This window comes from Podarcis tiliguerta, assembly GCF_965153285.1.
Source record: "Podarcis tiliguerta genome assembly, chromosome: Z".
NCBI lineage: Eukaryota > Metazoa > Chordata > Lepidosauria > Squamata > Lacertidae > Podarcis > Podarcis tiliguerta.
In genome coordinates this window covers 3,182,702-3,209,707 of record NC_139553.1, presented here as the reverse complement: position 1 = coordinate 3,209,707, position 27,006 = coordinate 3,182,702, and the positions used below count along the sequence as shown (strand labels likewise).

Here is a 27,006-nt window from a genome sequence, read left to right as displayed (position 1 = left end):
TAAATTTGTTTACCACCTTCCATGCGACTATTCCAGGGAGCTTGACAACAGAAAAATATGAAAATACAAAATACATAATGAAACAAAAACAACCCAAACCTCCCCCCCCATTAAAAAAGCCGTAGAATGTTAATTAATCAGCTGAATGCCAGTTCCAGCTGGCAAACTTGAAGGGTTCTCATGAGAAGCAAAGCATATTCCCGCCAGCCTAAAACCTGCCCATCCCTGCCATAAAGAACACATCAACCACCAGCTGGTTATTATATTTTTATTAAAACAAACATTATATTCACATTTTGTTTGTCTGGTTTGTCGGGGTTTTTTGTTTTTTGCTTGCAATATACAGGCTCTTGCAAGGTCCTCGCCAACAGCCAGTTCTTCCCATGCAAACCAATTGAAGGGAAGGACTCCAGCCAGGTGAGGCACAGTACATGAAAAGGTGGCACATGTCAAGGGGCTGGGGGAGACTTGAAAGAGAAGATAGCCCAGAGTGTTAAGGCAGAGCACCGGAGAGCAAGAATCACAGGAGCGCAGACCCACCCAGGGCTGGATCCGGAGGAGTCTCTCAGTCCGCCTGCTCCTCGTGGATGTGGGTAAAAGTCTCGCATTTTGCTCCAGACTTCCAAGGTGCGTTCTTGGCAGAGCTCAAAAACAGACGTTTCCAGGGATCAGGTTGTTAACCAAAAGCTGCCTGAGCTGTAGCAGCTGAAACTACTCAGGTTTTGGGAACCTGCAATAAAAGCCCCACTCCCCAACTCTCATGCATGCAGTTGGCCCCTTTCTTTGGATCTCCCTTCCCTCCTTAATCTAGCCAAGATTGTGTACACACACACACACACACATACGCACATACACACAACTTCCACAAAACCCTAACACAAATAAATAAAAACCTTGCACTTGCTCAACATACACTAAAAATAAATTATAAAAATCAAAGCCTCCAGATTTTTCAAAATGCAGTTTGTAAATCAACACACCCCGTGTGTCAAGTGGCTCAATTTGGCAAATTCTGCTCAGCTGCTTGGGGGTGGGGTGGGGGGTGCACGATAAGAAGCTGCCTTAAACCGGATACAACTGTCTATCCATCTTCTCCAGTATTGTATACCAGACAAAAATGAAAGGACAGTAAAATGAGACAGATGCACGTGTGTATGCATGTGAGTAATGAGTAAGGAACCAGCAAGCTGTCAGGTACCAAAGGATGACCATCAGACTCCAACCAGAAAGACATAGTGTGTGTGTGTGTGTGTGTGTGTGTGTGTGTGTGTGTGTGTGTGTGTAAGAGAGTAAAGACTCAGCAGGCAGCATTTGGGGGAGGAAATGAAGTGCCTTTATATTAAAGTCAGTATAGCCCCGTGTGCTCTATTCCAGTGCTCGCCTAAACTATTAATAAAAAGAGTTTTACAGGAAGGTGTCTTATGCCATGTTATCCCTCTAGCCTAGTAATTACTCTGACCAGAAGCCCTTCAGGGTTTCCGGAACAGATGGAACTTTCCCATCCCCTGATGTTACCTGAACCTATTTATATATATATCAATCTAGAGATTTTGCTAAGGCGTCGTCTACCTGTCTTTTTTTGCTAAGGCATCTACATGTTAAAAAGACTTACCAGGTAAACTGCCAGCTGTAGTAAGAGACTTTTCAGTGTTGGCCCCAGAGCAGTGGAACTCTTCCCCTTTGGGGATGCAGCAGGTCTTATTCCTTGCCATGTTCAAGAGGGCTTTGAAGCCCACTTTCAGTCTGCCAAGTCCACTGAAACATGGCAAGGGATGAGGTGGAAAATATTTCCTGCATAATTTGCTATTTCAACTCTCTTTGGTATGGTCAACCGCTATTCCAAGCCAAAATTTTAATTAAAGGGAACCTCGCACTCCCTCTGCAGGCAGGATGTGGTGATGGTTCACTGGTCATGAAGAATTCACGGAGGAGACAGGAGACATGGCACCTCAACCAAGCCTCCATGGTTGGGGCAGTCTATTTCAAATGTACCCTTGCATGTGAACTTTCCAGGGGCATCAGGCCAGAAATGATTGAGTACAAGAAGCTGGCCAAGATAAAAAGGCCCACACTACCAGAGAGCTGGTGTTGTTTGTGTGTGTGTGTGTGTGTGATTGGTTACTCAGAGAATATGCAGCACTCAGCTGGCTGGACTGCAATCCTTCAAAGGCAAACTCCAACTGATCAAGTTGTGACTGTGAGAGAGGCCAGACCTGGGAGGACAGCCAGCAGCAACTCTTCCTAAACTTGCTGGTCCAACACTTCCTGCTTTCTGTGCTCTATTGCCACAATGAGTGTGTAGCTCAGGTTCAGCTCAAGAGTAGGTTCACTAGAGGACTCCCTACAAACCCCAAGACAAAACTGCAGGCAGAGGGGCGTTTCCAGCAAAGGACTCAGGGCCCAAGTTCAGCTGAGAAGAAGCCCTCTCTCCGCACCCCCAGCACTCAACTATGCAAAGCTCCACACTGGAGGTTTCTGCCTTCGAAAGCTTTAGGTGGTTTTCAGCCAGGAGTAGCAGCAGCATTAGTTGGGTGCTTCGGGCGGGTGGTTGTTGTAGAGAGCAGCACGGCAGGATCATTCATTTTGTAAGAAAAACAAACCAGAAGAATCCAGGCCTAAGTTAGAGTGAGCAGAGACAGAGAGAGTGTGTGATCCTGTGCACACACGCCCTTGATTCAACAGCATTTGCCAGCTCTGTAAGAAGCAAGTGGTGCCACCAATCTCTTTTTTTTGTCCCGCGTTAAGTGACAAAGTAAGAAAGAGGGGGAAGGAGGGTCTTCCCTACAAATCAGCCCTGCGAGAAAGCAGCCCTCACAGTCCGCCCGAACAGCCCTCATATTTGGAGTGCCATTCTCCCCTCAACAGCTAGCCCTCTTCGAAAAACATCCTCCAGAGACCCCAGAGGCAAATTGTTTAATTATCTGGCTGCTTCAGAGTCAGGAAACACCCCTCCATTAACGACACCCCCCCCCTCGCCAAAAAAACACACCAGAGTTCTGTCCCAATTGACAACTTCTGGGCTCAGGGGGTCTCCATCTCTTTTCCAGCTTCTGGAAAAAACGCTCCCTTACGCAAGCCCTCCTGCTCTCCTTGCAGACACAACTCGGGCAGTGTGTCTTCCCACCCCCAGCAACTGGGCCAGTTCCTTTTCTGCAGGTCTTGCCAGCCGCCAGCACGGAACCGCCCAGAGCAAGTTGCCCAGATCAGATGCTTGTGAGGTGGGTCCCCTCACCACCTGCCTCTTGCAGTTGTCGACTACCGCTAGACAGAGGTTCGATGGAGGTTGTGGGGGAGGGCCAAGGAAGGTAGATGTCAAGGAGGGGGTGGGGGGAGGCGGAGTCCATGGTGGTTCCAAAAGCCGAGGGAGGGGGTTGCATCTTCTCCACTCCTCAGCAGAGCGTGTCGGTGTTGAAGGAGAGCTGAGCCTGTGGGGAGACAAGGAAGATATACAAAAATAGTACGGTATGATTTGGGACATGGCACTTTCCGCAAGAACTGGTGCAAAACCCTGGGCTAGAGGGAGGGGGCAAAGAAAAGAAAAACACAAGGAGCATCTACGGCTGACAGGTGGTCATTTATCCACCAGATGCTACAGTCCAACTGCCTGGCCAGGTAAGAATCACAGGACCAACTGCAGCTGCCACATTCCACAAGAGATGGCTGCATTAATGCCTTCCTTTAATTCAGTGGCTCTCAGAGGCATAGCTGTCAACTTTCCCCTTTTCTTGCGAGGAATCCTTTTCGGAATAAGGGAATTTCCCTTGAAAAAATGGAAACGTTGACAGCTGTGCTCAGAGGGTGTGGCAGGAGAGGATGCCAAGTGTGGTGGAAGATTCAAGGAGGACGGCGGTGCTAGCAGCAGAGGCTGCTGCCTCCTCCCTTTCTTCTTCATCTCTTTTCTTCCCTCCTCTCTCCTCCCCTGCCAACATGGAAAGAGTGAGCAGAACTGAAAGGGAAGTGATGTTCACGCTCACCCGGCTGCTTGCAGCAGCATAGCAGCACATCCATGGGGACAGTGAGCATTGCAGGGCAGCTGAAGGAAAACGGTGCAACCTGTTGACTGAGAGAAGCTACTACAAGCCCAAAGAAGGACCACCTTTTTCTTGCTGCTGCCACCTCAGGCTCCTGCTTTTTGCAACCCCCCTTTTAGCCACAGTTGCATGCTGGCTCTCCCCACCCTCCATCCACATTATTGTAAGATTTGGGGTGGGGGGTGGGGGAGCCAGCTCTGCATACCATTGAGTAGCACCAGAAAAAAGCATTGAATAGAGTATAACATAGCATGCTGTCAATATGAAAGATGAGAAAAGAGAAAGGCTTGTTTGTGTTGATGAGGAGACAAGACTTATATCAAATTAGACCTAATAAAAATGAGATTACCCGGCCAAAGCAAGCTCACACCTCTCACTCAGTCTGTAAAAAAGGTAAAGGGACCCCTGACCGTTAGGTCCAGTCGTGGCCGACTATGGGGTTGTGGCGCTCATCTCGCTTTACTGGCCGAGGGAGCCGGCGTACAGCTTCCGGGTCCTGTGGCCAGCATGACTAAGCTGCTTCTGGCGAACCAGAGCAGTGCACGGAAACGCCGTTTACCTTCCCACCAGAGCGCTACCTATTTATCTACTTGCACTTTGACATGCTTTCGAACTGCTAGGTTGGCAGAAGCAGGGACCGAGCAAGTGGAGCTCACCCCCTCGTGGGGATTCGAACCGCCAACCTTCTGATCGGCAAGTTCTAGACTCTGTGGTTTAACCCACAGCACCACCCACGTTCCTCTCACTCAGTCTGTAGACACCAGCAAATTAGGGACTCTCTCATCAGTACCTATATGGGAGGCGGGGGGAATGCTTAATTTATCGTTTTCCTCTTTCTAATATGTAACTCGAAGTGCAATTCCTTTCTTCTTGCAACTGTAAACTTCAAATAAGAATAAATGAAAAATAAAATAGTATCATGGCTGCCATGAGAGCAGTCCTCTTACCCGCTCCTCTTCAAAGCTGATCAGGCCCTCGTCATCTGTTTCCAAGTCCTCGGGCTCCTCCACCACTAGGGCCCGCAGCTCAGTTGGGGCTGCACGGGGCCGCAGAAGGTTCAGCAAGCGCTGGAGAGGCGATTCCATTGAACAGGCCGGGCTGGTCTCCTGCTGCTCTAGGTTGTCACTCTGCTTCTTAGCAAAGTTCACAAACACCTGGGGATGGGGAGGAGGAGAAGACCAAAGTGATAGTCTTACTCCATATATATGATTCATGTAGGTAGCCGTCTTGGTCTGATGCAGTCAAATTTTTCCAAATATTGTCCAGTAGCACCTTAGAGACCAACTAAGTTTGTTCTGGGTATAAGAAGAAGTGTGCATGCACACAAAAACTTATACCCAGAACAAACTTAGTTGGTCTCTAAGGTGCTACTGGACAATTTTTTAATTCCCCCCCACCCATATAAATGAGACTGCCTTACTCTGCATATGCCCACTCAATCGCTTCGATCTGTGCTAGTTAAAAGTGACACATAATTCTTGTTCCACACTTGGAAGAAATGGGGCTTTTAGTGAGGCAGCACCCGCACTTAGGAACTCTGTGCTTATTGACATCAGGCAGGTACCTTCATGGTACTCCTTTCAGCACCAGCTAAAAACATTTTGTTTGCTCCCCAGACATGTCGAATGTTTACATTATCAGTGATATTATTATTTGAATGTTTTAGATAACTGTTTTTACTGTTTTGTTTTGTTTTGCTCTTTTTCTTTGTAAACTGCCTTGATGTTTTTTTGTTTTGTTTTGTCTTTTACAACAAAGAGGCCCAGGAGTCAATTGCCTGACCCCCACCAACTTATTTCCGGAATTTTGGATAGGGGTCACCTCCACTCCTGTTCCCCAAAAGCCCTTTAACCAGAAATTCCTGGGATGTAAGAAGTGCAAACTGGTCATGGCAGAGAACTCATTGAGGAGGCCAACTCAGTGCACTCACTTCTCTGAGAAAGGCAAATTCCATGCTAGCGTATTATTAGCAAAGGGACTGAAAATACAAATGCCTGCATTGCAATGCCCCTATACATACATCTTTGGTGTGCAGCTGGATCACCCGCCCTAAGAGGAAAAGATAATGAGTCTGGCCCTGTTTAGCTTAGGGGAAAAAGGAAGAGTGCAATTGCAGAAGTCTGCAACATGATGAATGAGACAGAGTGAAGTTTTTATCCCTCTGTCCTAACAAGAGAACCCAAGCCCCCGCTCTGCATGAAATGGATTGGCAAGGATATTCAGGAGAGACACAACAACAGACTGACTACATGTCACAATGAACATGCCCCCCTCCCTCAAATACATTTTTAAATTGGGCACTTTCATTTAAAGAAAACAGCCTTTTGGGACCCTGATCTGGCAAATGGTCCCAGTATGGCTTGGGACCCCACATTAGGCACCTTCTGAAAATCACCTATCCTCGCCCCTGCCTCTAATTTGCCTCAAAGGTGCTGATGTTACTTTTTAAGAAACCAGTTTTTCATATTATGCCCCATAACACCCCTGGGTTGAGATTGTCACGCAGTGCATAATGAATATATGAAATTTGCTGCCAAGAAGTACGATGTATCACAAGGAGTTGGTTTCTATCGGGACAGCTGTCTGTCCACCTGGCCGTGACTCTCTGGGTCACTGGTCTTCCCCATCCCCTGCCAGCTCAGAAACCATGGACTGAAACTGGACCTTCTGCATGCAAAGCCGCTGCTCTTCCGCCGAGAGGTGTGGAAATAGCCAACTGGCTTAGGTGGCTTCATAGAAGAAGTCAATGGAGGAGGCCTTATTGATGGCTATTAAGCATGAGAGCTAAACAGAACCTCCATGGTCAGAGATAGCATAACCATTTAATACCAGCCCCTTGGTTCCCCATAGCCAGGTGCTCTTGATGGCTCCACCCTCAAGAGGTCAGGGAATGGTCCTGAGAGGCTCGTGCACTCACATTGTCCAGTGTGGTTTGACTGACGGAATAATCCTCAATGCCCAAGATGTCCACCACTTGCTCCATCTTGCTGAAGACCTGAGCCAGTGAGATCTGCTCTGATTTCAGCTGGTACTGCACCTTTGTGTGGTGCCTCTCCTTGGAAAACAGAGACAAAACATCAGCACAGCACCAGAATGGCCTCTCCCTTTTTTTGCACCCCATTCCCTTCCAAATCTGTCTCCTGGTGGACTTTAATACCCAGGGCTATGTCCGCATGAGTGAATGCAAGATGCCTTGAGTAGCTCAGAAGAGTTTGTATGATGTCTAGACTCCTCACATTTTTCATCTGGCACCAAGACTGTGTGCAGGGCAGTCAGGTGAGGGCTCTGCTGAATCTCCCTCTGAAGGTCATTTCATTACAGTCCCCTTTTCAATGCCACACACACTTCTTCAGGCTCTTTTATGTTCTCTTACTGGCAGTTTGGGTCGTGGTTCCCACCATGTGGGGGCAATTCGAGAATGAGTTATTAACAATTAATGGCCTTTTAGGCTTCCTCCAAGTGAATAGGAGTTCACTTTTTGAATAATAACAATTATATGTCACAGGGGGCGGGGCAGGGAATCAGGATTTTAGAGATGCATTGCCAAAAAAAGGTTGGGAAAGGTGTTGGGGAAACTAGGAACTTCCCTTACTGAATTCAGTAGCAGTTATTGGTTGCCAAGGTAGCAACTTCCACAAGTGAGGTTGCTTCTTTACACGTTCAATCAACAAATGTTATTGAATTCATTATCTTGTTATTATTGACCTCCAATAAGTGGACCTCCTAATTTCCCCTATACAGGAACAGAGATATGAAATCCCCCTTTAAAGAGAACTCTGTCACCTGCTCCCCCCCCCCCCCCCCCCACAGAGGCAGCCGGGGGCCAAGCTTGCAGGAAGCAGGGCCTCTGGGCATTCTCACGCTGGAAGGAGCCTAACCTTGAGGACAGCCTCTGGGAAGTTCCTGTTGAAGAACCGCACTACCTCCTTGACATTCAGGTTGGATTTGGTCCGCACCGTGATCATGTAGCCGTCTCCAAACCTAGAGGAACAGAGGGATCAGGAAACGAACCATGCAACTCTCTCTCTGCACATGCCCCTCACCAGCAAACGTTAGCCCTGGTTTCTCACACCTTGGCTTGCAACCATGACACACCTTCACAAGCAATTTTCAAAGTGATGTTTAGTGCAGCTGAAACTTATGGCTCTGCTTCCTGTCAGGCCCTGGGGCAAGGCAGGGCCTGATCCAGACCCTTTTCAGATCAGGTACCCATGGAAGCAGGGCCTCCTGGCTAGGCCAGATCCAACAGCCTTGGGAAGCTGCCATGGCCTCCTGTGAACAGGACCAGGTGGCTGCATCCAGCCCTCCTTCAATTTCCCATAATGCCCTTCTGCTCTACCTCTGGGGCAGTGTGGGAAGTCATGAGAGTGACTGGTCGCAGCTGCCCCATGCAGTTGAAGACACTGCCTCCACAGGCAGGTAAGCCTGATGGCAGAGGAAGGGGATTCGCTTTAGCTAGTACGCCTTCAACTACAGAGCCGGTCCTGTCCCGTGGGATCTGCATCCGCAGCCAGCCTCACAGCAACCAGCCCAGTTCTCACGTGGATGAGCAGGGGTTGGAAGAGCGTCCCTTTGATGCACCCTTGACCTTTTCCCGCTCACCTGTTCTTTAGGTGCTGGATGCTGCCCAGGCACTTCAGGCGCCCGTTCACCATGATTGCCAAGCGCGTGCAGAGGGCCTCACACTCTTCCATGCTGAGGGAGACAAAGGAGAGGGCCTCAGCACAAAGCCAGCTTGGGTGGGTAGATCACGCTGGGTCTGAGTCGCCCACATGATCTTCTCCCAATACAGAGTGAGCAGGCAATCACAAGCCCTTACTCCAGTGAACCATCCATTGCCTCAATTCATGCCCCGCCCCCTTGTCCTGGGTCTCATGATGCAGAAAAAGGCACCCCAAGGCCCCGCCAACCTGTGTGATGTCAAAACCACTGAGCGGCCCGTCTTGATGATGTCCAGGATAAGGTTCCACAGGAAACGCCTTGCCTTTGGATCCATGCCAGTGGTTGGTTCGTCCTGCCAGGAAAAGGGGGCAAATGGCAGAATTAGCTGCCCACAGGGGCATCCTTAAGCCTTACTGTCATTCAGGTTGGCTCCATGGAAGCCTACTGTCAGTTGCCATGGATTCTGAATATAAATCATCAAAGGAAGGAGGGACCCAGGAAACCCAATTTAACTTAACACACATTTCCTGCAATTTACATGGTCATCTTTTATGGTTTGGGTTCTTTGCCAGCGTTCTATTGCTAGGTGCTGCTAGAGGACTATAGGCTTTGGTATATATATATACAAAGACACAGCACTAGCACAATAGCGGCATCTAGGGACAGAAAAAAGCATTACACAGTACTGAAGCTGTGGTTGCTCTTGTGTGCCACGCGCCCTAACCCCACCTCCTCTCCTCACCAGGAAAATGAAGGCTGGGTAGCCAATAAGGGCTATGGCTGTAGATAGCTTCCTCTTGTTGCCGCCACTGTAGGTGCTGGCAGGTTTGTTAGCGTATTTGGCCAACTCCAGCTTCTTTAGTGCCCACTTCACAACCTGAGAAGGCAAAGAGGAAATTGCTTACACACAGCTGGTGCCCCCGTGGGAAGGTAACCCCATGAGAAGAGCCCTGCTGTATCAGACCAAAGGTTCACCTAAACCAGCAGCCAGGTGCCTCGAGGCAGCTCCCTCAGCAGGGCAACGAGGCAATGGCCCTTCCAGGCTCCTCCTCCTCCTCAGCAACTGATGCTAAAAGAGATGCACTGTCTCTGGACATGGAGGCTTCATTGTTAGATACCCTAAGAATATCAGAACCATCCTGCAGGATTTGGTGGAAGCACCCACGTAGCCTATCCTTTTTGGCCAGCCATAAGCTTCCTAGGCAAGGTATGAAGGCTGGTTCCCACCACCCCACACTCCGCCACCAACAACCGATGGTCAGGGCCATGACGACAGCCGTTAGCAAACCTCTCACCCCTTCTGTAAATCCCTCCAACACTCTTTTAAAGCCATCTGCAACAGTGGCTGCCACCACATCTTGTGGCTATGAGTTCCACAAGTTAATTATGCATTGTGCGAAGCGGCAGCAGCTCCTTGTTTGCCCCGAATCTACTGCTGCTCAAAGCTGTGATGCACAGCTTAGGTATTGCCCCAATCATTGGGAGTCCAGGCTGACCAGCAAACCAGCCACCCAGTAGAGGTCCATGGGAAAGAAGTGGCCAGAGTCATCCCGACCTTCTTCCTCTCCGCTACTGCCCCCAGAGGAAGCAGCCCCTCCACAACACGCTTGCTCACCCGCTCTTCATCCTTCCATGGAATGCCGCGCAGTCGGGTGTACAGCTCCAGGTGTTCTTGCGCCGTCAACTCATCAAAGAGAGCATCAAACTGTGGACAGTAGCCCAAGCTCTGCTGCACCTGCAGAATGTCCTTCAAGATGCTACAGAGACAGAGAGGAACAATGGGACAAAGCAAAGAAGTCAGTTGCTCTGAGGAGCCCTGGTGTCAGGAGCGAGGCAGCAGTAAATCGTACCAAGTGAGTGGAGTCAGCTCTTTATTAGAGAGACACAGGAGTGTCAGGCCTAATGAGCGTAGGAACTCTTCAGTACGTCTTGCCCCTATGAAGCAGTTGCAGAGACTGAAGTCCCCAGGTTATCTGACGCTCCACCTGCATGCCTGTCTTTGCCCCTCCCACTTCATACCTCTTCTGGTTCTGGGAGACCCAGTGGGGAGAGGGCCTTGTTGCAGGACGATTGGGAGACACTTGCACCTCTCCACCAGCTGGACTAATCTCTGCCTCTTGCCCTCCCTGCTCTCCTGCATCTGCTTCTGATTCTGGACTTTTCTCTGCCACAGACTCTCTCTGCTCACTAGGCCCTGTTACCTCTTCAGTTTCTGACATCTCCTTTCAGTCTTTTCCCTCTGACCACTCATCATCATTCCACCACCAATCCCTGGGCTCTGAGCCTTTTCCCCCCTGAGAGTTTTTCAGCTGGTTCCTCCCACCATTCCCCTGTGCTCAACCAGTCCTTGAGACCCAGTTATTGCTATCATTTAATGTATTTATTTCCCACCTGTCCCCCCAGTTGTTGCTTTAAGTATCCCAAGGTGTCAAAAGGAACATCATATCCCGTCATTTATTGAATTTCATGTAGGCTATCCTTCCAAAACACCTGCACATGATATCTTCCAGAACAGACGCACAAAGTCTGCCTTGACTGAACTGAACCCCAGCATTTATTAGTACAAGCTGAGCATATCTTATCTAATTTATCTGAGTGAGATGCAACTGAGAGGCTGCTTTGAGCAAGTTTTTCTTTTCTTTCCCCAAGAGCAGTGCTTGTTAACCTCTCAGGAATGTTCACACAAGTGTACATGAACGGGTCAGGCTTGCGCAGAACCAACTGCGACTTTTTGCCTGGCTCTTACAACAGAACAGATGGCACAGCAACCTTGTGCCAGAACCAAGCTCCACCTACCCCCCAACCACCTGCCCCATGGACGTACCTGTGCCCATTGATGAAGGCCTCGCCACCAGTTGTGCTCTCGTCCCCTGTGAGCATTTTGAAGGTGGTCGTCTTCCCGGCCCCATTGACACCCAGCAAGCCAAAACACTCTCCTGGACGGACGCCCACACACAGTCGGTCCACGGCCAGGATGCGTCCAATCTTGCGGGATTTGTACACCTGGAACCCGGTGAAGGAATGAAGTCATCAGAAAAGGAGTGAAGTCATCAGTCACCTGGTGTACTATTAGCAGGGCTTGCAGCAAACTGGCAAAACGGACTGTTTTTCCTGACAGGCAACCATAGGAGGGGAGAGTGCTCTTGAGCTCAAATCCTGCTTGCTGGTTTCCCACAGGCACCTGGCTGCCTACTGCAGGGTCAGGATGCTGGACTAGATGGGCCATTCGCCTGATCCAGCAGCAGCTCTCCTTCATGGATTTTGAACTTGTAGAGTCACACAAATTACTATCATCTTCATCATCATCTTATATTTGTATACCTTTAAAGACCTTTAAAGCCCTATGTGGCCTAGGACCCACGTACCTACGGGACCGCCTCTCCTGGTACGCCCCGCGGAGGACCTTAAGGTCCACAGATGACAACACTTTAGAGGTCCCAAGTCGCAAGGTGGTTAGATTGGTCTCAACTAGGGCCAGGGCCTTTTTAGTACTGGCCCTGACTTGGTGGAACGCTCTGTCACAAGAGACTAGGGCCCTGCGGGACTTGACATCTTTCTGCAGGGCTTGCAAGACAGAGCTGTTCCGCCTGGCCTTTGGTTTGGACTCAGTCTGACCCTTATGTTTCCCTCCCCTTATGGTTTTGATCTATGGGCTACTTTTAAAATGAAGCTGCATTTTAAACTGCATTTTAACCTGTATTTTAAATTGATCACCCCAACTATGTTTTTACCGTGATTTTATTGGTGTTAGCCGCCCTGAGCCCGGCTCTGGCCGGGGAATAAATAAAATTTATTATTATAATTATAATTATAATTATAATTATTATACCACCCTTCATCCAAAGATCATGAGTCGGTTCACAACAACTCAAAACTCTCTCCTCCGGTTGTTTTCAGAAGCACTACTGCCTCCAATCACAGTGGCAGAGCATAGCCATCATGGTTAACAGCCACCAATACCTTTCTCCTCTGTGAATTTGCCTAATCCTCTTTTAAAGCCATTCAGGTTGGTAACCATCACTGCTTCCTGTGGAAGTGAGTTCCACAGTTTAACTCTGTGCTGTGTGACGAAGGGCTTGATTTTACTTGTCCTGAATATCCCAGCAGTCATTGTTTGCTGCTTGTGGAATTTGATCCTGCCCAATTAAATCCCTCTCTGACCCTGGAAGCCAATCCTTGCCGCAGCCCCTGACAGGATTGGAGGAAAGGCGTCCCCTACCTTGGTGAGGTTCTCGATCTTCAGCATGTCGTTGTCAGCATCTCCCCGCAAAACTCGATGGCGCTCGTTTGCTACATCCACATCATCCTCAACAGGTTTGCTTGACACAGGAAGGCGTCTGGATGAGAGAAAAGGGAACAAGGTGTGGAGTGAGGCTCGGGGTGGGGGGTGAACGCAGCAAAAAATGGCTCCTTACACTTTTCAGAGAAAGAGAAAGAGACAGAGGAGTGAGAAAGCCACTCTTCAAGTGTGGGCTGGAATGCCTTCAGTAGCTAAAAGCAGAAACTGAGTAGAACTGTTGATAAGGCTCTTCTCATTGACCAAATCTGTGGGTACGTCAGTTGCCAAGACCACATAACACCGGTTTTGAATGACCCACACTGGCTCCCAGTACATTTCTGAGCACAATTCAAAGTGTTGGTGCTGACCTTTAAAGCCCTAAATGGCCTTGGTCTAGTATACCTGAAGGAGCGTCTCCACCCCCATTGTTCAGCCCGGACACTGAGGTCCAGCGCCAAGGGCCTTCTGGCGGTTCCCTCCATGCGAGAAGCCAAGTTACAGGGAACCAGGCAGAGGGCCTTCTCGGTGGTGGCACCCGCCCTGTGGAATGCCCTCCCACCAGATGTCAAAGAGAAAAATAACTACCAGACTTTTAGAAGACATCTGATGGCAGCCCTGTTTAGGGAAGCTTTTAATGTTTAATAGGTTTTTGTATTTTAATTTTCTGTTGGAAGCCGCTCAGAGTGGCTGGGGAAACCCAGCCAGATGGGTGGGGTAAAAATAATAAATTATTATTATTATTGCCAGTTAACAGTGAATCGGTGGGGGTGTCCAGATGAGTATGACTTAGGAGAAGGTTCAGCTTCTTGCACCCTTATCTAGACAATTACCATATGCACGTATCCTAATATAGACATTTTCACCTGCAATTTGTGTAGGCCTTTCAGCTTAGAGAACTACACCACAAGTTTTCAGAAGTGCAAATTTCAAAGGACAGCTTCATGCATTGGCTTGGGGAATAGAAATCTGATAGGGTCACATTAAAATGCAAAACTAATTAATTGATTCTATTTATATCCCATCTTTTTCTCCAAGCAGCTCAAGGCAGTGAACATGGTCCTCCCTATTCCCATTTTATCATCACAACAACCCTTTGAGGTAGCTTAGGCTGAGAGGCAGTGGCTGGCCCAAGCTCACCCATTGAGCTTCATGGCTGAGTGGGAACTAGAACCTAGAATCATAGAATCATAGAGTTGGAAGAGACCACAAGGGCCATCGAGTCCAACCCCCTGCCAAGCAGGAAACACCATCAGAGCACTCCTGACATATGGTTGTCAAGCCTCTGCTTAAAGACTTCCAAAGAAGGAGACTCCACCACACTCCTTGGCAGCAAATTCCACTGTCAAACAGCTCTTACTGTCAGGAAGTTCTTCCTAATGTTTAGGTGGAATCTTCTTTCTTGTAGTTTGGATCCATTGGATCCACCTCTGTTGCCCTGATTCTAGTCTGACACTCTAACACATTGTTTCTCAAATCTGGGTCCCCAGCTGTTGTCGGACTACAAATCCCATCATCCCTAGCTGGCAGGACCCTGCTCTAACTATTATGTCACATAAGTGTTGGGGTGAGTGTCATCCAATCATTCCCAGAAACAAGAAGTGACAGCGAGTTCGTGAAAATCCCAGAAGCTGCCAGAATGCTGAACTGTTTACTGCAGGTGCCAAAGTCAACGTTGTGAAAACTGTTCTTACACAGGCACAGCTCCTAGACTGGACTGAGATATTAATCTCATCCTGTCTCTTGAATGGGAAGGATATAAGAGAGGCAGGGGAGGGCCTTGAAGCTCTCTAGGGTAACACCTGCAACTTTAAAGAGGACCTCTACAGGGGCTCCGGTAGAAGTTTGCATAGTTTGAATCATAGAATCATAGAGTTGGAAGAGACCACAAGGGCCATCGAGCCCAACCCCCTGCCAAGCAGGAAACACCATCAGAGCACTCCTGACATATGGTTGTCAAGCCTCTGCTTAAAGACCTCCAAAGAAGGAGACTCCACCACCATTTGTAACCATTATGCTTTGTAACCATTATGCTTAAAAACTGACAGTAAAAGTATTGCTGTCTGTAATGGAATTATTGCTCCATGTCTGACTTGGAAGCTTCTACACGTTTTGTTGCTGTGTTTACTCTGCTTAACTGGGTGTCTGGAAACGTGCTGGACCCAAAGACTGGAGTTTTGCTGTAAAGAAACCCAACAGGTGGTTTGCCTGCTTAGCACAAACCCAAACAGGTTATGGGTGATGTCCCATAATACCAACAATAAGAACCTTTGGCATATTGATGATGCCACCCATGGCCCATTCCCCCCGCTCCATGCTTACTGTGGTTTCCGGAAGAAATTATACTGGCACATGATGGTGATGAAGAAGCCCACAAAGCCTTCAATTGTCATGGCAACCAAGCCCCTGGTCACGATGTCCCACTCGAATGGTGACTTCATTTTGTCAAATTGCCCTAAGGTGAGGGGACACACAAAAGCAGAGCTAATGGCTGAAGATGCACCAAAAAATTCCCTCTTGCTGGACACAATCACCTGAGAAGTAACACTCCCTGGTTTATCCCCATCTGAATTTCACTCAAGGCCTACTGAAAACAATGGTCCTAAGTTAGAAACCCCCACCCAATTCAATGGGTCCACTTCTTATTCAGGATGGATAAAAGGAAAGGCTTCTTCACACAGCACATAGCTAAAACTTTGGAACTTGCTCTCGGAGGAGACAATGATGGCCACCAACCAACCTGGATGGCTTTAAAAGAGCATTGGGGGCAAAATGTAGAAAAAGCTTTCAATGGCCAGTAGCCATGATGAATGCTTCTAAATACCAGTTGCCACAGGAGGGGAGAGGGTCTTCTGCTTGGGTCCTATTTGCCCATTTCCACAAGCATCTGGTTGTACTAGATAGCCTTTCTTATGTTCTTCTGAGTAACATCAGATATAGCAGTTCCTGTTTCTCAAGCCAAACAACTGTTCTGGCCTGTTTAGGGCTTTCATTAGCAAAAGCCCCCTGCTTTATTCCTTAAAAAGCAATCAGTGGCAAGGATGTGCTCATGGGAAGCCCCTCTTTCAATGCTGGTTGTAGTTACTTGATTGGTGGCAGATACACAAGACGCTCTGCACCTGTTCATAAACTCTTTCCCCCTCCACTGGAGGTCCACATGTCCCAGGACTAAGTCATGGCTGTAAAAGGTGCCAAGCCATCTTTTGCAAACTGTTGACCTCCAGGCATTTTGGGCTACAACTCCCATCACCCCACAATGCCTGCACTGGGTGCTGCCTGTTGGAAGTTACTGTCTAAAACATATGTAGGGCACCAGGTTAGCAAAGGCTGGACTAATCCATATAAAAAAACTAAGCAAAGGGTGCTTAAGCAGGCTGGGAAATTTACCAATCTTAGCATAGTATTCGTTGATGTATTCGTTGTAGGCCATCTCCATCAGCCCATGGCCCAGGTTGTAGTTTGGGAAAATCAGGAAGCAGCTTTTTAAGTAGCTGTTCACTACTTTCAGGTCCTACGGAAAGAAGACATAAGAAGGTCGCAGGAGACGGGTCAGAACAAATGCGTATCTAAACAAACAAAAACTTTTAAAGCCACCCATCATGCTTTGTATATCTATTTATTCATTTCATAAAATTCACAACAAAATTATCAGTAAAAAGAGTTAAGAACAACTATTTAAAACTTAAAAAAAGTTAAATCAGCGATAAAGTGAAACCAGACTAAAACACACATCAATCAATGTTCTACATATCTGGGTTGGCTTCCGTAAACAAAAATGTTTTTAGCAGGCACCAAAGGGCACAATGAACGTGCTTGCCTGATGTCAACACGCAGAGAATTCCAAAGTCTGGGTGCTGCTGCATTAAAAGATCAATTTCTTACAAACGAAGAGCAAGTATGAGAGTAGATCAGAGTTTCCCTGTTCAAAATGGCTCCCCAAGGCAGCCTCATGGGAGAGCCAAGGCTATAACTTTTCCACCACCTCTCGCCCGAGTCCCGCTCACCTTGTCGTGCTCAAAAAGCTGCAGCAGGAACGTGGCCACGGTGGCAGTGATGCCAATGAACAGGTTGATGACGATCAGGAAGACGTAAGCTGAGCTGGGCACCTCAAACCAGAAGGATGCTGGGTACATGATGGGGGTGATGGACCAGCTGGAGGGTGGTGGGGCAGAGTGGAAAGAGAGAGAGATCATTAAGAGGCAAATTGAGAGGTGGTGCCGTTAAGGAGGCAATTTTTTACCTCTGGCAGGAGGACTGCTATATACAGCCTTTCTGGGTCCATAAAGAACTCTCTCAAATAGGAAAGTAGCTGACTGCATATGTGTCTGCCCTGTTTTTATTACCATCATTTAATGGATCGAAAAAGGAGATTCAGTCTAAATCACTGTTGATGATTTTATTCATTGCAGACCCTCAGATAATCTGATAAACATTTGGTTTATGCAGCCAGAGAAACCTGGTCGTTATGATATTTTTGTACAATTGGAAATCATATATACAGAGGCAGAGTCTGCCCAAAAAGCACAAGTATTTGCACTGTTCAATCGGACCAAGGCAAGTCCATCCTGCTTCCCACTGTGGCCAACCAGATGCTCCAATGGGAAGCCTGTGAGCAAGGCAGGAAGGCAATTGCCCTCCCTAGCATGTTCCCAATATCTGGTTCCCTAAGGTAGACTGCCCCTGAACATGGTAGTGCCACCACAACAGAGGGAACAGGCATAACCTCTCACCCTCCCTCTCTCTGAAGATCATTCTGGATGCCCACAAGGACAACGCAACAGTTTTGCTGTTTGTGCCAACGTACCCATAAAGCAGGAAGAGAGAGAGCACAGCTGGAAAGTTGGTGGGCGAGGTGTATGCTGGCAGGTCAAACACAAAGAGGATGATAATGCAGCAGGTTGCTGGGACCAGGTAATTCAACTGCAGGAGGGAAGAAAAGGGAAGGAAAGCATGAAGAGTCTCTAGAAGTAGAGGTTTTGCATCACCACCACAACCCCTGCTATATTCAATCCTGCGTTTTCTGACATGAAAACAGCAGACAAAAAGCGGAAGGACCCTGAGTGAGAGCCAAGGAAGTGAAGATTTCCCAGGGTGAGAGGCCGGGAGGGTCTCTCGTTTTCTGTGGGCAGCCAGAACCAAGAGCCGCTTTTGCACAGAAAGGAGATTATGTATTTGTGCAACTGTTTTTGTATTTTAGATACCCTGCTGCTGATTTTCTGATCCCTTAATTTTTATGCTGCTGCTGCTGCTTTTGAAGAGAATCTGTATTTCACTATACATTTCTTACTGCTATAAATTGTGTTTATAGAATTCCCCTGGGTTTTAAGCCGCACAGATATTATGTGGCAACGTTTGCGTTGTGTTGCATTTTATAAACTGGCCTCTGGCCTTCTGACAAAGGGCAGCATACAAACTAAATAACAATATTAGTCTGATTCACAGCAACTTCAAGACATACCAGGGGAAGGCTTCCTCCAACCTGGCTACACAAGAATTCTCTCCATTGGCTCTGCTGTGAGAGGCCAGCTCCTCTCCCCTGACTTGTCACCTAGGGGCAGCCACTCCATCAGGCTTCCTCAGCAGGAGGAATAGGAAGCAGAAGTCTCCTTTCATCAGCTTTGCCAAAGCCCAGCTCCACCAGACACCTCTTGCCGCAGAACTGTGCCAGCTGGTCATTAGAAGAACAACTGTTGAAGAATTAGTTCAGGGGCCGGCAACCTAAGGCCCATGGGCCACAAGCGGCCCATGGGGGTCGTTTAACCAGCCCACGAGCTGCCCCTGAACCGAGCCACTCGCTCGGCGAGTCCCTGTGCACTGCGCTAAACCAGTGCAGCACGGCATGGGGACTCGCTTCCGGGGTGCCGAAAACCATGTCTGCACAGACGCCAGAAATCGCGTGTGCAATCCCGCCCATGGAGGGATCTCTGCTGGAGTGAACTGGCCCAGGCAAGGTAAACTTTGCAGACCCCTGAATTAGTGTCTAAGCTTCTCTCCCTGCCCCTTTTCCCTCGTGTGTTGCGCTTTCCCCCCTTTTTAAGATTGTAAGCCTGCAGGGGCAGGGACTTTCTTGTTTCAACTGATTGTATATAAGGCACTTGAGGAGCCTTTATGGCTGAACAGCAGAGTAGAAATGCTACAACCCACCAACCAAACAAGTGAGAACATGAACTGCTTTTCTGAACCAGATTTAAAACAACAACAACAACAAAAGCTTTGTGAAGATACCATGTCCCAGACGTAATTGGCCAGCCAGTAGATCACTGGGTCGCAGCCGCTCACAAACTGGAGGTGCTTGGCTTTGGTGGACTTCTCTGCTACCAGGAAGACCACGAAGCTGGCCGGCACGAAGGACATGGCCACAATGATGAAGATGGCGATAACCACGTCGGTGCCCTGGAGGCTATGGTTGGCCAGAGAAAGGAGGAGAAAGACACAGGGCAATAAATCCAGGCACCATTATGCAATCTGCTATAGGCTACGGGGACTAGGTAGCAAGAAACATGAGTTTCTAAATGAGTGTGATGGTCTCTGATCCGCTTAATTGGTAGGACAAATCTAGAGTGCAAAGCCCTGCCCGTCAACTCAGGGGCAAGCCCCAAGGAGTTCCAATAAGTGTGACTGGCACTGCAGACTAGAGGTAGTTTATTTGATGGGGGCCAACCTGTTAAGCAACACCAGAAGCTGCCTTAGACCAGGCCAGACTATTTGTCCATCAACCCCATGATTATCTACTTTGGCTGGCAGCAGCTCTCTAGGGCAGGGCGGTCCATCTTTTCATACCAAGTGGGCTGTAAGAATACTTTGACATAGGACCTGCAGAGGCCACACACTGAGTTAAACTTCCATATTGTAAATTAAAGTGTTCACAATATATTCAATATTATTTAATATACACAATATATTTAATTAAATATGTATAACTAAACACACAAGTAATAGATTTAATATAATCAACTATTTAACAAATTTAATGCACAAACAGATGTATGTGCTTTGTTAACAACACACGACACAAAAAGTAAATGTTTAAGGCTTTAAGATGTTTTTTATAATAATATTTTATTATTTATACCCCGCCCATCTGGCTGGGTTTCCCCAGTCACTCTGGGCGGCTTCCAACAAAACACTAAAATACAGTAACCTATTAAACATTAAAAGCTTCCCTAAACAGGGCTGCCTTCATATGTCTTCTAAAATTTTGGTAGTTATTTTTCTCTTTGACATCTGGTGGAAGGGTGTTCCACAGGGCAGGTGCCACCACCGAGAAGGCCCTCTGCCTGGTTCCCTGTAACTTGGCTTCTCGCAGTGAGAGAACTGCCAGAAGGCCCTCGGCGCTGGACCTCAGTGTCCAGGCAGAACCTAGTATCCTCCAGACGTTTTGGACCACAACTCCCATGAGCCAACAGCCATGTTGACTAGGGCTGTGAGGAGCTGCAGAATAATATAAACAAAGGAGGGGATAAAGGCAACTCTGCCAGCTCTTCCTCTTACCCGTTTGTTTATATTATTCTGCTGGGGAAACACAACCAGATGGGCAGGGTATAAATAATAAAATTATTATTCTCTTTTTTAAAAGGAAAGAAAAAGCACATAGCACACTCTCAGTTCAAAGAACCAAACCCACCCCCAATTTCATTTTAAAATTTAAAATAAATGGATACCTACAGGTAATCCAAGGAGAGGCTGGCACTGGTTTTGTTCATCGGGTGGTTGGTCAGGGTGATACCTGGAGTGTAAGAGGAGAAGAACAGGAATTGGATGAACTGCTTTGCACTCCAGAATGGCAAGAAGCTGTAGCCAAAACCAGGCACCTCCAATCTGGTGCTTTTCAGATGTTTTGGACTACAATTCCCATCAGCCCCAACCAGGAAATTCTGGATGGGTGATGGGATCTGTGGTCCAAAACATTTGGGGGGGAGTGGAGCACCAGGCTCTGGAAGGCCTACAAGCAAGGCACTCCTTTGACATGGTGCTCCCATTCTGCAAATTAAGAGCCATTCGAGTAAGCCCCTGCAGGCACAAGCTTCTCTTCCTAGAATCTTTTCTTTTCAACATATTTCTGATCAAAGAGCATCTTCCACGGATGGACCATCCAAAACCGATGTAAGGAGCAGAGAGGCACACTTGCAAGAGGCCTCATATTAAACAGATTTTCACCATCGCGGTGTTAAGAGCAACTAAGTGGAAATCACCAAATAAAACAAAATCCAGCTACATCCAGAAGTTCAGATACAGTCCTGAGTATCTTCTGCCTTTCAACCCGCTCCCCAGTTTCAACACACAAGGGCTGACTGGCTCACCATAGGCAGCCGGGTTCCCCCTGGTCTTGGGCAGGTTGGCACGGAGGATGGCATTGTTGAGGGTGTTGAGGTACGTAGGCATGCTGTGGTAGCCCTTGTTGTTGTAATAAACCTGGCCAAAGAGAGATATGGGGGAGAGACATTACATATTTCTGAGCAAAGCTGCTCTTCTGTTAAACAGGAGCACAGACTGGCAGCCACATTTTATCTACGCAGCAATCTGGAGGAGTAGGTTATGCAAAATATTGTGATTGCCCTAAAGCCTCCCAATTAGCTTCATGGCTGATCTGAGATTTGAACCCAAACCATCCTGGCTCTACTACAGCCTTCTCCAATCTGATGGCCCCCAGGGCCTTTGGACTACAATTCCCATCACCCTCCAACAAGCAAAGCTGTATTATCTCCTCCAGCATGGCTGTGCTGCCTGGGAGTTGTAGTCCAAAACCTCTGGCGGGCACCAGGTTCTGGCCCAACATCCTTATCTACTGTACTGAAGATGGATCTCTATTCTGATCAAAATGAAACGGAAGGACAACTAGGGTCTCCTACCTTTGGTCCCACGTTTAGCCTGCTCTGCCTTATTTATTTAATGGTGGTGGTTGCTACTTTATCGAGTATCTGTATCGACGAAGGGCAGGCTATAGAAATATTTTTATTTTAAAAAGCAAATACCTGCGCAGCTCTCCGAACAGCAATCTTCTGCACCATGGGAGGAGCTTTGGCCCCAAAGGATGCTGGTATGGATTTCAGGAGATTGCCAAAGGTCATTGCTCCGTACCTGTGCGAGAACAGACAGCAGAGCAGAAATGCAGAGCTCACACCAGTACAAAGGGTTTAAATTTTGCAAAACTGAGGTGCAGTGGGGCCATATGGCCCGTTGGGACTGGAAGGGTCAAAAGCGGTGAAGCCAGGGCCAAAATGACCCTTTGGCTAGTTGTAAAGCAGGCAGATGAGGAGCTAGCTGAGGGCAGACTAAAGCTGGTGGACCTCATGGACCAGCCTCCACTGCTGCCTAGGCTGCCCTCAGACTGAGCAAACCAAAACAAAATGGCAGAGACAGATTACTATTCTTTATTACATTTATACATCACTCTTCTCCTGGAATTCAAGGTGCCTTCTAGCATTTAAAAACATCATTGCAAAATGCAAAGCAAAAAAAGCACATTTGCCAAAACAATTACACTGAAACACATTTAAAACCAGCATTTAAATGCTGCTTGCTCTGACTGTCAACACCTTAGCCTGCCAGGTGGGAGGATGACAAGGAGGGAGCCAATCTGGCCTCCTTTGGAAGGGGATCCTGCCATATGGGAGCAGCCACAGAAAAGGCCCTGTCTTGAGACAGACAGCTGCCTCAATTCCCCTCCCTCCCCAACACACCCACCCCTACCGATGCAGCCGAAAGCGGTCTGACGTATACAGCAAGTACTCTGAGACGTTGCGGCCAGTAATGTCCACCAGAATGTCGCCCGTCACAACCTTCCTCTGTGGGGGGTGGCCCCCGACTCCACTTGGGCAGGAAAAGCCGGTGCCCTGCATAGAGCAAGTGCACTTGATGGGCTCGTGGATGATGCTGGCCAGTGATGGGGCAGAAGTGACCGTCTCTGTGAGGGGAAGAGCAAAGGAGCCGCGTTAAGCACAAGGATTATTCCTTCCTGTGCTTTGTCCCAACTGAAGTACGAAGGGACCTCCATGCATTCTTTTAAAAATAGCTATACAGTCATATCTCATGTTACGTTTGCTTCATGATACGTTTTTTCAGGTTGCTTCAGGTTGCATCCTGCGGTCACCCAGAAGGACCGGAAAGGGTTACTTCCGGGTTTCGACGCTCGCACATGCGCAGACGCGCAAAATGACATCACGCGCATGCGCAAAGCGGCAAATCGCAATCCGTGTGTGCGCAGATGCACAGCTGCAGATTGCATTCTATTCATGTTGCAAATGGGCTCCGGAACGGTTCTCGTTTGCAACCAGAGGTACCACTGTATCTGTATCTATATAGTACGATGACATCTATGAGCATTTAACTTGCGGAATTTCAACCCTGTGCAGTTGAAGGCTGTCGAAACCGTGCACATTAAATCCATGGAAGATCTTCCCCAACCAAGAGCTTTTAAGAGCTCAGCCTGGCTTACTGAGCAAGACCTTCATGGTGTGTTGGCTCTGGCATGCTCTGAAAACCCTTTTCTACTCCTGCTTCCAGGTACCCTAATAGTGCTACCGCTCAATTTGAATCTTCAACCCAAAGCTTCAACCCAACAGGGCAGATACCCAAACTTTACCTCTGACAGTGGAGGGGTAAGTGGTGGAGTTCCAGGCCCTCAGCAAGTCCTCGTCCAGGGAGAAGGGGTAGTCGGAAGGGGCGGGTGACGGAGGGGGCGGCACAAAATTGGAGAGGGGCAGTCCCTGGGTGAAGGAATCCACGCACATAGCATCAAAGTACTTGGCCGCCAGCATCTTTGACTCATTGCTGTTGAGGTTCAGGGACTGCACCAGCTGGTCCAATGTGCTGTTGAAAGCCGTCTTGAGCACACAGGTGGCCCCCACCCCTGAGGGACGGTAGAAGGTCTCAACCAACTGCTGGGGCTTCGCATCCGCTGACTGCTTGAACCTGCCAGAGGAGGGTATGTATTATTTTATTATTATTAATTATTATTATTATTATTATTATACCACCCTGTACCCGGAGGTCTCAGTTAGAAAGCAAGGTGGGTGGGGGAGAGAGCTGAAGAGCTTTTAAAACAATGATTAGATGGGCACAGGATATTGGCCGCCCAATAATCATGACCGAATGGGGAAATCTTTGGAGAACAAATATGAAATTTACGGCGTGTTATAACACCAAGGAAAATATGTTAAAGATGCAGCACAGATGGTACCTCACCCCCTCAAGACTATCTAAGACGTACAAAAATTTAGCGAATATCTGTTGGATATTCTGGCCTCGGAACGTTTACTGCCTTGGTGACTCCCATGGGAAATCCTACTCAGGCTTCTTTTCCCATCACAAACAAAGTTGTAGCCGGAAAAAAATTCTTCTTTCTCTGCATGCAACCTTTCAGAAAAATAAAGTGTCACCAGAGTCCCTATGGCTTCTGGGTCCAGATCTGGAAAAGGTGGAATGACAGAGCTCTCACCGGTATTCGCGCCGTTCCTCGTTGGCATATGGGATGAAGTTGCCTTTGGGCTGGGTGTAGTTGTGGTACTGGGACGGCGAGAGGATGAGAGGAGGTAGGTCTCCTGTGAAACAAACAACATTTGTTACAGCTGCTTTGAAGCTCTAAGAGATACCCCAATTTAAGCAGTAAAATGCATGGGGTGGGGATATATGAATCTTTCCCCCAATATTCTATGGATTCCCTTCACCCTAAAACACCTCTTCGTCCCTTCCTGATCTCTTCCAGTTTTTCCACAAAGCACACCATCTTTTCATTTTGAAACTCTCAGTCATACTGCAACACGGTCTATGTGGGGCTGCCTTTGAAGAAGGTTCAGAAACTTCAGCTGGTGTAGAATTTGGCAGCCAGGTGGTGCTCAAGGGACCCTGGACCCAAGGGCTTTGTATATCAAGGGCTTTGTATATCAACACAAGAACCTTGAACCCGGCCCAGCAGCACATCAGCATATAGGGCAGATGTTTTAACAGAAGATACACTGTGCACCCGTCCCAAATACCTTCAAAGTAGCTTGCAATGTAAAAGTGTTTTAAAATCCAGAATCCGAACAACAAATATGATGACCATGCAGCTGAACTAGAAAACCAGGGTAGCAATAATTCAAAGGCCCCGCTGAAACTGAAACAGATCCAAAAGAAATCTGAACCATGGAAGCTGTATTACTCCAAGGGACTGAGATCCACAGTCTAGGTGCCACTGTTAAAACAGCCCAGTGCTCTCATCTCTACAGTATACCAGGCTTAATCTTCAGTGTTGCAGCACCTACACTTTGGAACTCCCTGCCACTGTACCCTTTCTGGTACCTGCTTAAAAATATTTTTGTTTAGGCAAGCCTAGTCAGAGATTTAGAATGCTGGTATGCTTATTAAAAAAATGTTGTAATTGTTTTTACTAAAGAAACTTACTGTGTTCTGTTCTTTTTGAGTGTGTGTAAACTGCTTTAAGGTCTTCTACAATCAAGCGGCATATAAATATTATGAAATGTAACTAAATGAAATAATCAATCAATTAATAATCTGGCCTTCTGTATTTTTGGGGACCGCTGGGGGCACAGCCTGCTTCAGTGCACCTACCTATCTCGGGCACGGAGAGCGCCACTGTCATGGCTACACAGACGAAGAACGCAGGCAGCAGGATCTGGGAGAAGAGGGCCTTTGTGTTCCGCTTGGCACAGTGGAACCGCTTGACGATGAGCCCGTGGAATTGGCGCAGCTTGAGCCAAGAGCCCTCCAGCTTGATGCTCCCCTGCCCCACCAGCGCATGTTCATCCAGGTCCGCCTCTGGGTCTGCAGTGGGAAAGAGCAGAGGGGAGACTGAGGCTTCTCTTTCTCTCTCTCTCGTAGGGTGGGGTCCAAAAACAACAGGCTGCAGGCAGATATATGACCCCCACCTACCGAAAACAGGCAGAAGACATGTCTCTGGGACTTCCACGTCCCAGAGACATGGGGCCTATAGGAGTGGTACCCCACAGAGTGGCATTCATGGGGTGCTTCGAGTCCTGTGCCTTCTCCTGCCCCCCCCACCTCCTGCAGTCTTCCCCACTGTCAAAATGCTTTACTTAATACAACTTAACACACATTTAATTCGTGCAATTTCAGCTTTACGTGGTGGATGGCTAACCGGTCAAAATCACAAATGTTAAATGCATAGAAGGCGGAGAGCTTTAAAAGCTCTTTTTGTGCAGGGTTTTCCCAGCGCGGAAAGAGCTTTTAAGATCTCCTCCTTGCTTACCAGACTATGGTGGGCTCTTGTCAGATCTCCTGGGTCCATCCGAGTTTCCGCAAGAGCCTCCAAGAGCCGAGTAAGCAAGGCAGGGAGCTTAAAAGCTACATGCCTTGCTGGGGAGGGTAAGACTCGTTTGGGTCACTCCAGAAGGCAAGTTTGCTTGTGTAGGGTCAGTTCCAAGCGAGTGCTTTGATATTAAACAATTTTGGCTTTAAATGCCCTCCCTGAAACATAACCCCCACATAAGATGTGAGTTGGCTGTATTATTAATTATTATTATTATTACATTTATTTATCACCCAGCATTTGCCAGCAGGCCCCATGGTGGATTACAGCAATTTAAAATCCGGAATAAAAAAACACCACACACACAGTTGAAGCACTTTGCATTTACATAAACAGGGTGGGTTCTGAAGAAACACATATCAGGTGTCAAAGGCCAGGGTACAGCGGTAACCTTTAGCATTCCCCAAAAGCTGTATGGTGAGGGTGCCAGATACAACTTTCTGGGGAGGGAATTCCACAGCTTAGGGTCAGAGAAGACCCTCTCTCGGGCCACCACTCCAAACCTCTGAGGGCTGTGGAACTACCAAGAAGGCCACCTCTGATGATCTCAGCACCTGGAAGGGCAGGAAGTGGTCTCTCATATATTTAGACTGGAAGCCCCTTGGGGCAGAGGTCTGGGCTTTTTATGTTTCAGTTAGTCTGGTGTCCATAAATAACCAACACTCCCCACCTGCCCACCAGGGGGAGCAAGCAGAAGTAGCCTCACAAACCAATCTGTTTAGCTCATCTTACAGATCCCTCCGTCTAAAAAAAAAAAAGCATCAGACCCA

At 47.9% G+C, this 27,006-nt stretch overlaps 1 protein-coding gene across 2 annotated transcripts in view; it reads right to left on the bottom strand.

Moving 5' to 3' along the window:
• Positions 1 to 254: 254 nt before the first annotated feature.
• ABCA2 (ATP binding cassette subfamily A member 2) overlaps positions 255 to 27,006 on the bottom strand; it is a 102,374-nt gene continuing 75,622 nt past the window's right edge. For both annotated transcript variants that reach the window (XM_083422800.1, XM_083422801.1), the window contains 22 exons: positions 25,519 to 25,731; positions 24,407 to 24,509; positions 23,552 to 23,880; positions 22,660 to 22,873; positions 21,942 to 22,047; positions 21,270 to 21,381; positions 20,635 to 20,695; positions 19,195 to 19,369; positions 17,774 to 17,889; positions 16,974 to 17,121; positions 16,357 to 16,480; positions 15,292 to 15,424; positions 12,913 to 13,030; positions 11,518 to 11,696; positions 10,309 to 10,450; positions 9,436 to 9,570; positions 8,942 to 9,045; positions 8,634 to 8,726; positions 7,910 to 8,012; positions 6,949 to 7,086; positions 4,979 to 5,185; positions 255 to 3,425 (listed from right to left, as the gene is read on the bottom strand). In XM_083422800.1, coding sequence (XP_083278926.1) covers positions 3,390 to 3,425; positions 4,979 to 5,185; positions 6,949 to 7,086; positions 7,910 to 8,012; positions 8,634 to 8,726; positions 8,942 to 9,045; positions 9,436 to 9,570; positions 10,309 to 10,450; positions 11,518 to 11,696; positions 12,913 to 13,030; positions 15,292 to 15,424; positions 16,357 to 16,480; positions 16,974 to 17,121; positions 17,774 to 17,889; positions 19,195 to 19,369; positions 20,635 to 20,695; positions 21,270 to 21,381; positions 21,942 to 22,047; positions 22,660 to 22,873; positions 23,552 to 23,880; positions 24,407 to 24,509; positions 25,519 to 25,731 — 3,089 coding nt within the window. In that variant the 3' untranslated portion in view covers positions 255 to 3,389. The remainder of the gene's footprint in view (positions 3,426 to 4,978; positions 5,186 to 6,948; positions 7,087 to 7,909; positions 8,013 to 8,633; positions 8,727 to 8,941; positions 9,046 to 9,435; positions 9,571 to 10,308; positions 10,451 to 11,517; positions 11,697 to 12,912; positions 13,031 to 15,291; positions 15,425 to 16,356; positions 16,481 to 16,973; positions 17,122 to 17,773; positions 17,890 to 19,194; positions 19,370 to 20,634; positions 20,696 to 21,269; positions 21,382 to 21,941; positions 22,048 to 22,659; positions 22,874 to 23,551; positions 23,881 to 24,406; positions 24,510 to 25,518; positions 25,732 to 27,006) is intronic.